The sequence below is a fragment of the Colletotrichum godetiae genome, assembly GCF_030913485.1.
Source record: "Colletotrichum godetiae strain CBS 193.32 chromosome Unknown BDP55scaffold_40, whole genome shotgun sequence".
Classification (NCBI taxonomy): Eukaryota; Fungi; Ascomycota; class Sordariomycetes; order Glomerellales; family Glomerellaceae; genus Colletotrichum; species Colletotrichum godetiae.
In genome coordinates, this window is record NW_026851288.1 from 340,096 (window position 1) to 353,555 (window position 13,460).

Here is a 13,460-nt window from a genome sequence, read left to right on the forward strand (position 1 = left end):
TTGTTCGAACTTGAAAGAGTCGAAGCATGACTCCGAGCCTTCTAAGAGCGTTGTCTGGGCCTGGGAAATGGCGAGAAAATGGTTTGATGAAGGCTTGCGCAATTAAATGGGGAATCATGTGCCAGTCTACGCCAGAGTGTGATTGCAATGTGGGACGAGCAGGTTCTTTAGAAAATCAGGAGGCTATGCTCTCTCAGTCTCCTGGTTGTGTCTTATTACGAATTTACTACGTATACGCGTCCGCTGTGCATGTCACTCTACTCTGTGTGTGAGCTTGGTTCACTTTGGGTCCATGATTCGCGGATAGATGATCAACATGGAATGGACGCAGTGGTAGCAAATACAATGCGAGATTCGTCACTTTCAAAACGTTGCACCAAGACTGATCCCACGTGCGGTTTCGAGAGGATGGAGAATAGCTGCATGTCTGTTTCTAGTACAACGATGAGATGACAAAGAGACTTCACGTAGAGAAGTTCAAGGTGATGAACTCATGAAGAAACAAGACTGTGGATGAAATGTGGAGTATCGTCTCTTTGTTACATCTCAGTTGGGGTGGCAGTGGAACAAGATGGCCACCGGTTCCCCGTTTCCCATTTCTCATCTCTCATCTCTTATTCCCATCCGTCCACCAGCCATAGCCACAGCCAAGGCCCGTTTGTGCGACGACGTGAGGTGGTGTACAATCTAGATAGTGGACAGATACTACTCCGTACGGATACTCATCGGGGATATATGAGCAGACTCCAGATACGTGTCGTCGATGTTTGTCCAGACTCCATAGTCTAGACTCCTAAACATCCGCATGGAAGGTAGATTCGTTGGGACAATGTGTATCCGTACTCGGTAGAAGAAGAGACAAATGTGAGGGCCGATCTCAGGGGTTAAGTCGGACGGCACCACACTACCTACCGTGCAGTTGCTGGATCGTCGGCCACCCTGCCTGTCAGTCTAAGCGCTAGAAGAATCGCTAGCTCAGGAGCTTAGCACCAATACCGAGCGCCGGGCAGCACGTTGCCCCTTGAAATAAGAGAGGTGGCGCTCGCGCGGAAGCTGGGGAGGGAGGTCTTGTGGGTACAGATGCAGGACACTTGTTCTCGATTGAGATGAGACATGCTGTGATTAGTGTCGACTTGGAGGGTGACGGCGAGAAACCACAGCCAACGCTCCATGAGGCAATCTATCTACCGGTGGTCACTACGCAGCACACACAAATAGCGCGAATGTCCTTCCCGCAACCCCCCCGCCCCCTTTACCCCTGGACCCTGGCGAAGTAGTGACTGTCCTTTGTCCAGATGTTTCAAGTTTTCTCTGGAATGCACAGCAACGGTTTTTTGGTGTGCCTCAGCAAGTTGCGTCTAAGGACCGCCCGGACAGTCTCTGGAAATCTGGTTTGGCACATATTAGTCTTTGTGTAGGTATCATGGAGTAAGACTAAGAGAGCTTTTTTGATGATTGCTGTCTTCAAACTATGCATCAGGTACTCGTGGTCGGCAAGAGACAGCGTCCCAATGGCATCATAGAGAACATGAACACTTCGTCATATTAAAGTAGATTACAACATGTCGCTACCTGTTCGTGATGGTGGAAATGACTCTTAGTTAATGTGCGCCAATTATCAAAGGTTGTCGCGACAAATAGTAAGGTACCGTACCTGAATGGCGCCCCCTTTTCGCCGTTTTTTTTCACACTTCCACCAAGGCTAAGGTGAGGCTAAGGTGCTCCGAAATCCCGTCAAGTAGTAGTTTATTTCCTCTCGACTACTAACGCCAGTCGTTGAGGCAACTTGGATCTTCTGCTACAAGTTGAGGTATCTAACCTCTGAAACTATTACTAGGTATTCAATAGGAGAAAGCAAAGAAACCTGAAGAACAAAAGTCAACTGCCGGCGAACCGAAGGTGACTCAATCCACTACCACGGAACTACCCTCCACCAATACCATAGGTAGAGACCATGGCTCTGGACTGCAGTGAGACACAGTAGTGAACGCAAGACCATTCAAGAAAAGAAAGGAAAAGAGAATAGAAGCAAATCACCCATCTATTCATTATCACCTTCACTCCGGCCCAGAGCATTAATATCTGTCCAACCTTGGGATCCCCATGCTCACTTGAAACTTGCCTGGGCGTCACCCTCTTCCAAGCTCCCCCACCCGCAGCAGCCCACGGTCCACAATCCCGCAGCCCAAGCGCTCATCAGCATCATCTACGCAGTACTCCGTACACTGTACACAGTACAATCCACAGCGGCATCACCACCACCATCATCGTCATCATCATCTACATTCGGACCTGCATCAAGCATATGCAGCACCACTTCACGCACATACCGCCCATTCTCATCCTACCGCCTCCATCGGAATCTTCCACTTCTCTTCCAACAACCATCAACTTCTCCAGCAATCCAGCTTCCTCTGATTAACCTGGATCCCTCATCGTTCCCGTCCTGCCGTATCCCGTCCGTCTCATCCTGTCCCCTCCCATCCAACCTCAAGGATATCCACACCTCCAATCCCGCAGTCCACATATGCAGTACGGTCACTCCGTAATACCGTCTATCCATCCACCTACCTCAGACATCATAGGTAGCTGCTACCTTGCCCCATACCTAACCTCAGATCAGCATCTCCACGTTCGCCCATCTCACTTTGCTGTCACTGCTCATTCCCAGCTGCCGTACTCTGCGCACTACATCCCGCATCCCACATCCCTATCCGAACAAACACCCACTGCCCCAGTATCTTGAGGTGGTCCAGTCTGCCTACACCACCGACTGCCATTCATCGTCCGTTGGCACTGACGTCCCCGCGAACCAGTCCATTGCGCGAAGCCGCCTTCCCCTGTTCCGACGTCCAATCTCGACCTTTTCGACCTTCAGTCCTCCTTCAATGGCACTGTTCTGATCCGCCGCCCGTCTTCCCCCTTCAGCAGCCAAGCTCCTTCTTCTTCTGTCATTCCTTACCTTTCTTCTTCCTCCATTCAATTCCGTTTGACTCGGTCTGTTTTTTCTTCTTTTTAATCTCCCGTGTTCGAATTGTGCGTACGGAGTAGAGCTTCGCACCGTTGGGCCCTTGGAATCCCCGACACCCATCTTGAATCGTGTCTTGCGATTTTCGACAACAGGACCCGACCGACCGACAACCAAGTTTCTGCTCTTCGCGCGTCGACGTCTTCTCGATCTCAGTCTTGCACTACCGCTCGCCAGTTGGACTGGCCTGGCTGAGCCAGCCGCCAGGCCTCCTTCATCCGATAACCGAACCTTCCTTCCACTCGAGTCCATCATCCTCTGCGGACCGACTTGCGACGATATCCAACCTCTCGAATCTTTCCCGCGATCCCGCAACCACCCTACACCATGGTGAAGCTCATCCCACCATCATTTCCACCCCGGCGGCCTTCAAGCTTCCTCCGTTATGCCGCCGCCGTCATCTTTTTTGTGGCTCTCTTCTACTACTTCGACCCCCGATACCCAAGAGAACCTCTGACACAGCTTCAACCAGAGAAGCCACAGCAACACCCGCAAACACCAGACGCGGTGCCTCCAGCAAAGGCTGAGGGTGCCGAAAAGCCGCCCGTTCAACCCGAGGCGACGCCGATACCTCCGAAAGACAAACAAGCGTCATCGGCAGCTAAACCTCCATCAGCAGGAGATACCAAGTCCGAAGGCGTCATCGACCCGTCAAAAGGACACCCCATAGATGCTTTGATCAAAGAGGCCGACGAAACATTTACCAAATTGCTGGAGAAGGAATCCAAGACGCTGCCCGCCGCGGCCAAGGCCTATCGCGAGCGACGTGGTCGCCACCCTCCGCCGGGCTTTGACGCGTGGTTTCAATTTGCCCAGGACCGCAAGGCTGTCATTGTGGAAGACTTCTTCGACCAAATCTACCACGACCTTCAGCCATTCTGGGGCCTCGAGCCATCGCGCATCCGAAAAGAGGCGGCCGAATGGGAGATGGTTATCAAGGTGCGCAAGGGACGAGCCACCCGTATTAGCGACTGGTTCTGGACTATCCACTGGACAAACATGCTCAAGACGATCGAGCACCTGCTACCCGACATGGACATTGCTTTGAATCCGATGGACGAACCGCGCATGGTGGTGCCGTTTGAGGATATGGAGCAGCATTTGAGAGACGCCGCCCTGACGGAAGGGATGCCCGAGCCGAAAAAGGTCATGAACACATTCCAGGCCCTGCCTAGCAACAAAAAGGAGCTCGACCGCAATGTTAAGGTCAAGAGCAAGCACTGGGATAAAGTCACGAGTATGTGCCCGCCAACTCCTGGTTTACCCCACCACCCGTTACTTTCCATGGGACGAACTACACCCTAATACTGACGCCCGTCTTTAGAACAATACTGGCTCATTGCCCGCCGAGGGTGCCCTCCCGATAGCCCTGCTCGACTGGCAAAGACGCAAAGAACGTTTGACCATGCCCCCGCCGTTTCGACAAAGTATGCCAAACCGCATATGCGCGACGGCTTTGTCTCCAACTACACCCTCTCAACCCATATCTGTCACCAGCCCGACCTGCAAGGCCTCAATGGCATATTTATCGAGCCCCTCAGTACGGCTGCCACGCCTGTGCTGTTCCCAATGTTTGGTGGTTCCAAACTAGCTGTCAACAACGAGATTCTCCTTCCTGCGGCCATGTACTGGACGGAGGAAGAACGGTTCAGCGGCGGTGGGTACCACGGGGGCCCCTGGAGCAAGAAGAAGGACTCGGCGCTCTGGCGCGGCGTCGCAACGGGTGGGCGCAACCGCGTGGATAACTGGCAAGGGTTCCAGCGCCACCGGTTCGTGGCCATGAACAACGCGACCAAGGTTACGGGCGCCGAAGACGGCACGATGGACCCCATCAACTTTTCCCTACCCGATAAAATGTACAACCTCGCAGCGCAGGCGGTGGGTGGGCTGGGCGACTGGATCAAGTCGTGGGCCAATGTTGGGTTCACGGATCTCATGTGCGAGCCTGAGGGCAAGGCCGGAACGTGCAACTACACGAGCCCCCACTTCAACATCACCGAGGGCGTCATGCTCTGGGAGATGTACGACAACAAGTACCTCCCCGACGTTGACGGCAATAGCTTTTCGGGCCGGTACCTCGCATTTTTGGGCAGCACGAGTCTCCCCATCAAGTCGACGCTTTGGCGGGAATGGCACGACAGCCGTCTAGTGGCATGGAAGCATTTTGTGCCGATGGACACGAGGTACAACGAATATTACGGCATCATGGAATACTTTTTGGGGTACGGTGACGAGAGGCCGGGCCATGACGCCGAGGCGGAGAAGATTGCCATGGCCGGTAAGGCGTGGGCCGAGAAGGCGCTGCGCAAAGAAGACATGCAGATTTATACTCTGCGCTTGCTTCTTGAGTACGCGCGCGTCACGGACGAGAGAAGAGAGAGGATGGGCTGGGTGCATGACCTGCTGGCGGAGCAGACATCTACTTAAGAGCGTGAGGCAAGAGGGTTGTTGTTCGTTGCATGGATACCACACCGCGGGATATGGGAACTCAAAAAGGCATGGCGTTATCATTTCTCGATTTCTTTTCCTTTCGTCTCGGGGAGTTTTTGGTGTAAATCGCAAGGGCCCCCCTACTTGTCAGCCTTTTCTGCTGTTTTGAGACTTTTGTCTACGGAACCTCCTGGGACTCCCTCGAACGGGAGAATGAGGAAGCACGAGATCGGCATCATTCTAGTTACACACATAGGCCATAGGTGCCTGTATGACGACCAGTGCCTATTACTACCATGTTCAGTGGCGCATCAAGAGTGCCACGCGCATATGACTGTGAGGGTGGTGTTGGATGTTCTAAACTTGCTCGACATAGGTCCCAACCACATACTACTACATGGCATAAAAGAGGAAGGGGCTCGGTCATCGGAAGGCAATCCCGCAGACCGAAGACGACGTCTGCCGCCTATAGCCTTTGGTAGGCGAGCCGAGCGAGGTAGGTATTGAGTAATGATATCTTGATTCTTAGTCTTTTGCTTCTGCCAGTCGTCGTCGGCAAGCTGACCAGACGGGCCCGTGTACAGCAGAGTAAAGTCATTTGATCACTTTCACCAGACACATGGGCGGAGGATTGGAGACGAACTACGAGTCATAATCAAGTCGAGCCCGCCCCCCGAGTGATGGTTTAGGACGGACGATTACGCGATGGTAAGGCAATTTCGAGACGAGAAAATGCGCCTCTTTTACGTAAAGCCAGGGAGCGTCCTTGCTTTCCTCGGGTGAGGGGTAACATCGAAATAAGAGACAACGGAGGTAATCAGACGAGCTTTTGTTCGGCTGCTGTGCTTCCGGACCTTTATCTTCAAATGAATGCAGAAGATCATGTGAAGTATTCTGAATTTTGTGATAATGATTTTGAAACATTGCAAGTGTTTATTGAAATCGAGAACATTCCAAAAAAACAGCTACTTAAATAACAACTGAGTATTAAAGAAGCTTTTGTAAGCACCAAGGTCTCTCGTAGTAAAATCAATTGTTTTAAGCTTTCTGCTCCTCCGTCAAGGAGAACTTGGATAATCCTTTACGAAGGAACATGGGGCATAAAGCAATTTAGTCTACCATGAGAGATCTCAGCGGTTGTAGAAGCTCCCCCCTCAACATCCACGAGTTTGTGCTACTCAAGCGCGAGTTTGGGACATGGAGATGGCGGGTGAGGGTGTCAGCGTGCTTACCTTGGGGTGAAACCCTTTTCCAAGCCTCCAGAGTCCAGAACCCCGGGCACCTCACCTTTTGTCGGATCTGTATCTTGGAAATGGTAGACGGGGGTTCATTGAACAGGCCGGCGGGCGGGCTAGCCCCGTGCAGTGGATGTTGGAAGGACGTCATGCGGCCCAGCGGTGACCACACCCTGGGACCCGATTGATAACAGAAATGTGACAAGGGACGGTAGTCAGGTAGATGCTAATGTAGTCAGATGGGGGGACGAGGAATCTGAGGTGAGGCCGACGGGTGAGAATCAGGATGGGAGGCAGCAAGTCGAGGGATGCCGGCCCGGACACGAATCGCTGGGGTTTCCAGGTGTGAGATGAGATGCAGCAGCGGTGCGGGTCCGTGATGGAATGGGCTGTGGTGGCCCGGTGGGTGACTCGTGGGTGGAGGGCCTCAAAACCGCAGTAGCACAATTGGAACCTCGGGGGCCGCACACATTGTACGTAATTGAGTGTACTCGGGGTGTATCAGAGATTCCTTACGCACACTTTGTGTCTGATAAGAGATAAGACAGATGGATAAGGCGACGGACGGGAGTAAACCACGTGCGGCGAGGAAGGTGCGAACCTCGGAAAATAGACACCTGGCTCTCTCTCATCAGTAGTAAAGATAGCTAAACTAACCTTACCAAAGGTAAAGCCAGGGAACTAACTACCGGTATATTTATTGAATGGCCACGCGGGACGGGAGAAGAGAGAACCTCATGGAGACAAAATGGCTACAGTACCTTGCTATGCCTGGGAGAGAGAGAGAGAGGGTGGTCCGCATCGCCCCCTCTTTCTCAACAAAAAAGAAGAGGGAAAAATGAGAAGAAAAAAAACTCTTTTCTCTTCTCCCTCTCTCTGTCTCTCTCCCGTATTCCGAAAAGGCCGAGCTTCCGTCCGTGGTTCTTGGTTGTGTGTCGGGTGTGAGATTGTCATGCGCCTTCGCGTCGCCCTGCCATTAGGGAATATCACCAAGTCCCGGAGGTGAGGTGGACAAGCGGACGTGGGCGACGGGCCTCTTTAAATAATGCCTCGCGCGTTTTTCCGCCGGGTCACCTGCCGTTAAGTGGCACACCTCCGGGCACGCCAGACCCCTAAGTGCAGGTGCTCCAGCGGTGGCTCCAGCGGGCCCCAGCGATGTGCGGCGGGGGTGCTACCGTTCTGCGGCTTCTGGCCTTGGAGACCTGGGCTATCTTGCGGCGCTACGCCGCCCGACCGTGCCGCCAGAGGAGGGCCCCATAAGTGTCCGGGGGTCCACTGATGTTCCCCTAAGTGCAGGTCTACCCGTGGTGGGGATGTTCGGGGGTGGACCGTGGACTCGTGGAGGGCCCCAAGGGAGGAGGTTCAGGGGTCCGCAGCCTGGAACACGCTGGTGTCATTGCCGTCGCCGTCGCCGTCGCCGTCGCCGGCTCTCGAGGTTGTCTTACTCTACCTTGAGTAGACTGGAACTTTGCGTTCCTCAAGCTTCCATTGTGTCCGGTAGCGTCACCTCCCGTCAATTCCTTCGACACGACACCGACCGTCCCACCTTCTATTGTCTCTTTTTCCACAAACCACCCCGTCCCCGTCCTCGTCCTCGTTTCCCCTTCGCCAGGAATGCGCGCGAATGCTCCCGATCGAGGGGCCTAGCTCTGACAGTGAAGCCTACCTTACCTAGGCGCGCTAGCCATCCGATGACTGAGGTGAGGTGGCCATGGTCATGGATGGCTGTACTTCGTCGTCCCGGAGCCCTTGGAGTCGCCGGTGACGGAAAGCCTTTAAACATACCTTGATCGCCCGCCTGTTGCTGATTCAAGACTCCTCCTCCTTCTTTATATAACACTCCCCAGCTTCTACCTTCTTCTTTGCCTCTCCTCTTCCCTCCTCCTCTTCTTCTTCCACCTCCATCTTTCACCTTGATCTTCTTCACACGCGTTGTCGTGTTGTACATTTCTCTTGCACCGAACCCATTGCCGGCGCTACCATCGTCAACCCTCACCTACCACCACATCACTCCCATCTCCCGCAACAACAAAGCTTCGCACTCGCGGCGCATCGCAATCATGGTCATGAACACGTCAATGGTCAAGTCCAAGTTCCTCAGCAACCCCGAGGACCTCGGCGTTGTTGCTGTTGGTTTCTCTGGCGGACAGGTAAGCATCGCCGACGCCCTCTACCCATTGGCCTACGCCAGGCTCTTTTCCCACCCCCTTCAAGGCAACGAACAAATCTGACCCTCTTGCCCCGCCTACAGTGTAAGAAAGGCGTCGATGCCGCCCCCAAAGCCCTCATTGAGTCCGGCCTGCTCACCCAGCTCCGCGACGAGCTGGGCTACAAGCTCCACGGCGACGATGAGGTGCACCTCTACACCGACCTCGTCCCCGCAGAAGACCCTCCCTTCCGCAACATGAAGAACCCCAAGGCCGTGTCCTCCGTCACGGAGCGCATCGCCGATCAGGTCTACCAGCAGTCGCGCCTCGGCCGCCTGACCCTGACCCTCGGCGGCGACCACAGCATTGCCATTGGCACGATTGCCGGTTCCGCAAAGGCCACCCGCGAGAGACTCGGCCGCGAGATTGCCGTCATCTGGGTCGATGCGCACGCCGACATCAACACCCCCGAGACGAGCGACAGCGGCAACGTCCACGGCATGCCGGTGGCTTTCGTCACGGGGCTAGCCAAGGAGTCCAAACCCGAGTACTTTGGCTGGCTCAAGGATGAGCACATGCTGAGCATCAAGAAGCTGGTCTACATTGGTCTGCGCGACGTGGATGCCGGCGAGAAGAGGATTCTGCGGGAGAATGGCATCAAGGCTTTTAGCATGTTTGACATTGACAGGTAGGCTCCTCCCCTGGCACTTTTCCCTTGCAAAGACCTGTCTTGTGTGGTTTCCCCTCCTTCGCATCGTAACTGACCTTGACTTCTCATCATCAGATATGGCATCGGTCGCGTCATGGAGATGGCGTTGGCGCACATTGGCAACGATACCCCGATCCACTTGTCATTTGACGTTGACGCATTGGACCCCATGTGGGCGCCGTCGACAGGGACACCGGTCCGCGGCGGCCTCACGTTGAGGGAAGGCGACTACATCTGCGAGTGTGTGCACGAGACTGGCAGCCTTGTCGCGCTGGACCTCGTTGAGGTGAACCCGTCGCTTGCGGCCGAGCAGGAGGGCGCGGCGTCCGAGACGGTAAGAGCTGGCTGCTCGCTTGTGCGGTGCGCCTTGGGAGAGTCGTTGCTTTGAATCAGTTGTATTTGCATGCGCAGGGTAAAAAGGACATGATACAAGGAAGAAGGGTTATTCCACTTCTAGAAGAACCTTGGTCGCAGGAGGAGAACTGCGAGAGCTGTCTATCGATGGTTACGGGAACATACTCGAGACTAACCGGAACACGGAGGCAAAGTCGAATCTGGCGCGGAGCGCAATAGAAGACCGAACAGCAAAGAAAACTTGGTAGGAGCCAGACACGGGGTTGAAGTAGACAGATACCAACAAACTGCTTTTTTGAGCCGACTTTCCCTTGTCATGATGGATGCTAGGTACCCCAATATAAGGTAGCCGGCGATCGTTTGCGTTGTCCTTTTGACCCACGCTTGTATCAGAACGCAGTGCGCTCACGTGGCTTAATTGAAAGTCCACGACGACAACACTCAGTATAATTGAACATGAACATGAAGACGTATGGCAAGGCTGAAGCCGTGGTTCGTGGTGATGGGAGGGCGAGGGCGGCGGCGGTTCGGGTGCAAACCGGCAGGGAGAGGACGGGTGCCTTCTCCATAAGGAGGTTCGCGGGTCCCGGAAATCGGCCTGGAGTCGTGGGTGGCTGGCAGGGCAGGTCCAAGGCGAGTTCGGAGGACCCCACTTTCCTGCTCACCGATGTGTTCACGGAGTCAGGTACCGTACCTGAGCGATACCTTCCATTCGCCCAGCCATCGCCATTTCCGAATAGAAACAAATCGGAGCTTTGCCTTGAGGTACCTACTCGCCGATAAAATCTACAACATGCATACCCTTACACATCATAGACCACTTCTCAAATCACGCATCTACCCATAAGATAATTGCGGCGCAAATAGGTACCGACGGCAACTTTGGCTAAAGACTTTGACGTGGCACCCTCCAAAACAGCCGCCGCACCAACGCCAGGGCAACCCACACACCACCATCCATTCGATCCGTCGTCGCAACCACCCTTACCTTGCCTTGGGTACTGTGCAGGCCGTTAGGTCGAGTTCTACCTGACTGCGAGGCGCTCAGAAAGCTGTCCCTGCTTCCGTCCCTGCCCCCCAATAATAGGACGAACTCTTTGGTACCCGACGAGACGAAACGAGCCCTCCTTCGCCCTCAATACAGGATACCTACTTCATCGACGCGATTGCCGCACGCGCATAGGCGATTGCATCCTGCCCAGCCTCGCCGAACCAACATAACCCAGCCCTACGGTACCCAACGCTGCCCATTGCGCTACTCTGGGGACCGAGAGCATCAACCACGATCGATTAAATACCGACATTCAAGACACCTCCTAGCGATCAATTCTGAATCTCAGCCACAGTCACCATACCTAGGCGACGCGATCATACCTCACCACCATCAACCCATCGTCCACAACCCGAGTTGTGAAAAGCAAATACTGGCACAATGGTGGCATCGACATTGACGGGCAGCTCCCTCTACGAGAGGCGCGTTGTCGAGCGTGTCCACCGCTATCAATGGCCCGGCGTCCAGCTCAACCTCTGGATACTTGTCATGCTCGTGGCCGCCTGCCTCGTCATCGGTGTTTTTGCGTCCTTTATCGAGACGCAGCAGCAGCTGCTCCTGCCAATTCCCTGGTGCGTTGTTCACACTGCTACCTTTACTCCGCCCTCGCATCCCGTCGTCTTGCAGTACACGCCTGGCCACATGGCATGTCAAGCTTCAACGCATACGCGAATAGACGAAGGGTTCCGGCCAAGAGAAGAACTCTGCGAGACAAAGTCAATGCTAACATGATGAACCATCGTTCTTCCGCGCGCAGGTACTTTCCCTACTACATCACCGTTGCATCCCTCGTCATCCTCTTCATCGGCCTCCTCCTCTGGCTAGTCTTCCAGCGTCGTCTCCTCCCGGCCATTGTCATGATCGGCGCCTTCATTCTCTTCATACTATGGTTCGTCGGCCTTGTAGTCGTGAGTATCCAGCTCTGGGGCCCCGACGGGTCCGTCTCGAGCACGTGCAACCTCGCCGTGTTTAACCGGAGCCCGACGGGGCAGAGTTTGGATACCCTCGCATGGCTGGAACAGAAGAGCATATGTGCGTTCTCCTCCCCTTCCCGTCCTTCCTCTGCATGTCTTTGATGTGATGTCCATCTCTTCTTCTTTTTTTCTGCTCAGACTTCGGAAGGAAATCTTGTGAACGGGAGCAATGCTAATGTTCGATTTCGTGATGTAGGCCAGGCATGGCAGGCGGTGTTTTCGTTTGCGCTTGTCGGTGCCATCTTCCTGCTTTGGATCATGGTCATGGCCTACCAAGTGTTTGCCAACTCGTGATGAAATCTGGCTGACGCACGATTATCTGGGGAACCATTATTCTCACTTGACATATTTGCCGCGTAGTGTCGACGATGGAGACTCAGGTCGCAACGTACATACTTTGGCCATATTCCATTTCGGGAGGAATAACGTCTAACACCCTCAACCATTTTAACGGAATACTTCTTTTCGTCATAGCCCGACATATCCCGACATATATACGATTTTGAGCTTCGCAGGCCTGTCGGCCAGTATGAGCATATCGCCAGTTGAGCGACTAAAGACGAATTTACGAGTTTGCGCATGATTTGATGGATTTAATGGTCAAGGTCGCCGTAGGGGGGTTTGTTGTTGTCTTTTTTGCTTCCGAACATTTGCACACCCAGGCGTTTGAGGATTCTGGACGAAGCTTTCGCACAAGCTTTTTTTTTTTGTGGCTGGACGACATGAATGAGTAATGAAGGCGTACGAAGATGAGTAGACATGGTATTCTATTGCTATCTAGAAGGCACGACAATGACAAGTAGGCGAGTGTGGATGTCAGCCAAATAAGGTAGCGCACGCAAGCACGGCAAGCAAGGGAAGGTTCAATGGAATGAGAGCAGCACCTACATTGCGCATTGTGTCCGGACTGCGCTTACGTTCAAGGAGTGGTCCGCTCTGGGACTGGAACTGACACAGTTCACCCTTGGATGTTTCTCGTCTGCATTCGTCAAGTCAAGTAGTGTGGAACGTACATACCTACATACATTCGTTGCTAATGGAAATCGACCACCGACATTTACCCACACGGATCGGCCGCCGTAGTCTGAGACAAGCCGAGTTGAAGATACACTGCATTTCGTCACCGTGATCGTCGTCACATGATTATTCCTTTGACGGAAGCACGTGGGTAGGTAGGTAGGTAGATAGCTTGCATAAGTGGTAAGGTAGGTGAGAAGACGGGAGGGGCTCTTGTCGATGAATCGGGGCCCAGGCCCAGGTTGAGCTGAAATGACGTAGCCAGCTGTCGGGAATACCTAGGTACTTGTAGTGTACAGCCTACGGAGTAGGTAAGGTACACCCACACAGCCACAGAGGTCCAGATTGAAGCTTGAGTGCCGCAAACGAGCGCGTGTATCACGGAAACATGCATCGTACCGTAAGTGTCTGTTATCCCCGGACACCGTGGCACCGTGCTTTGCGGTTGCCGTTCAGCCGGGTAGGTTAGATACCTTGGGTGCTTGGGAATGTCAGCACCGTAGGGATGTGGTGAG

General features: G+C 53.9%; 3 protein-coding genes across 3 annotated transcripts; 2 read left to right on the plus strand and 1 right to left on the minus strand.

Moving 5' to 3' along the window:
* Window positions 1-3,355: 3,355 nt before the first annotated feature.
* Window positions 3,356-5,455, plus strand: BDP55DRAFT_731678 (capsular associated protein; the record flags this gene model as incomplete). The annotated part of the gene is made up of 2 exons (XM_060579838.1): window positions 3,356-4,265; window positions 4,353-5,455. The coding sequence occupies 2 exons, from the start codon at window positions 3,356-3,358 to the stop codon at window positions 5,453-5,455; spliced, it is 2,013 nt and encodes a 670-aa protein (XP_060426232.1).
* A 3,298-nt stretch (window positions 5,456-8,753) lies between these two features.
* On the plus strand, window positions 8,754-12,222 carry BDP55DRAFT_696342 (arginase-like protein; the record flags this gene model as incomplete). Its single annotated transcript, XM_060577569.1, has 7 exons — window positions 8,754-8,843; window positions 8,945-9,528; window positions 9,625-9,909; window positions 10,391-10,395; window positions 11,322-11,526; window positions 11,712-11,986; window positions 12,125-12,222. 7 exons carry the CDS (start codon window positions 8,754-8,756, stop codon window positions 12,220-12,222), a joined length of 1,542 nt encoding a protein of 513 aa, XP_060426233.1.
* Window positions 12,223-12,744: 522 nt separating this feature from the next.
* BDP55DRAFT_635198 (uncharacterized protein) lies at window positions 12,745-13,339 on the minus strand (the record flags this gene model as incomplete). Its single annotated transcript, XM_060572748.1, has 3 exons — window positions 12,745-12,907; window positions 12,946-13,223; window positions 13,250-13,339. The coding sequence occupies 3 exons, from the start codon at window positions 13,337-13,339 to the stop codon at window positions 12,745-12,747; spliced, it is 531 nt and encodes a 176-aa protein (XP_060426234.1).
* Window positions 13,340-13,460: the final 121 nt, after the last annotated feature.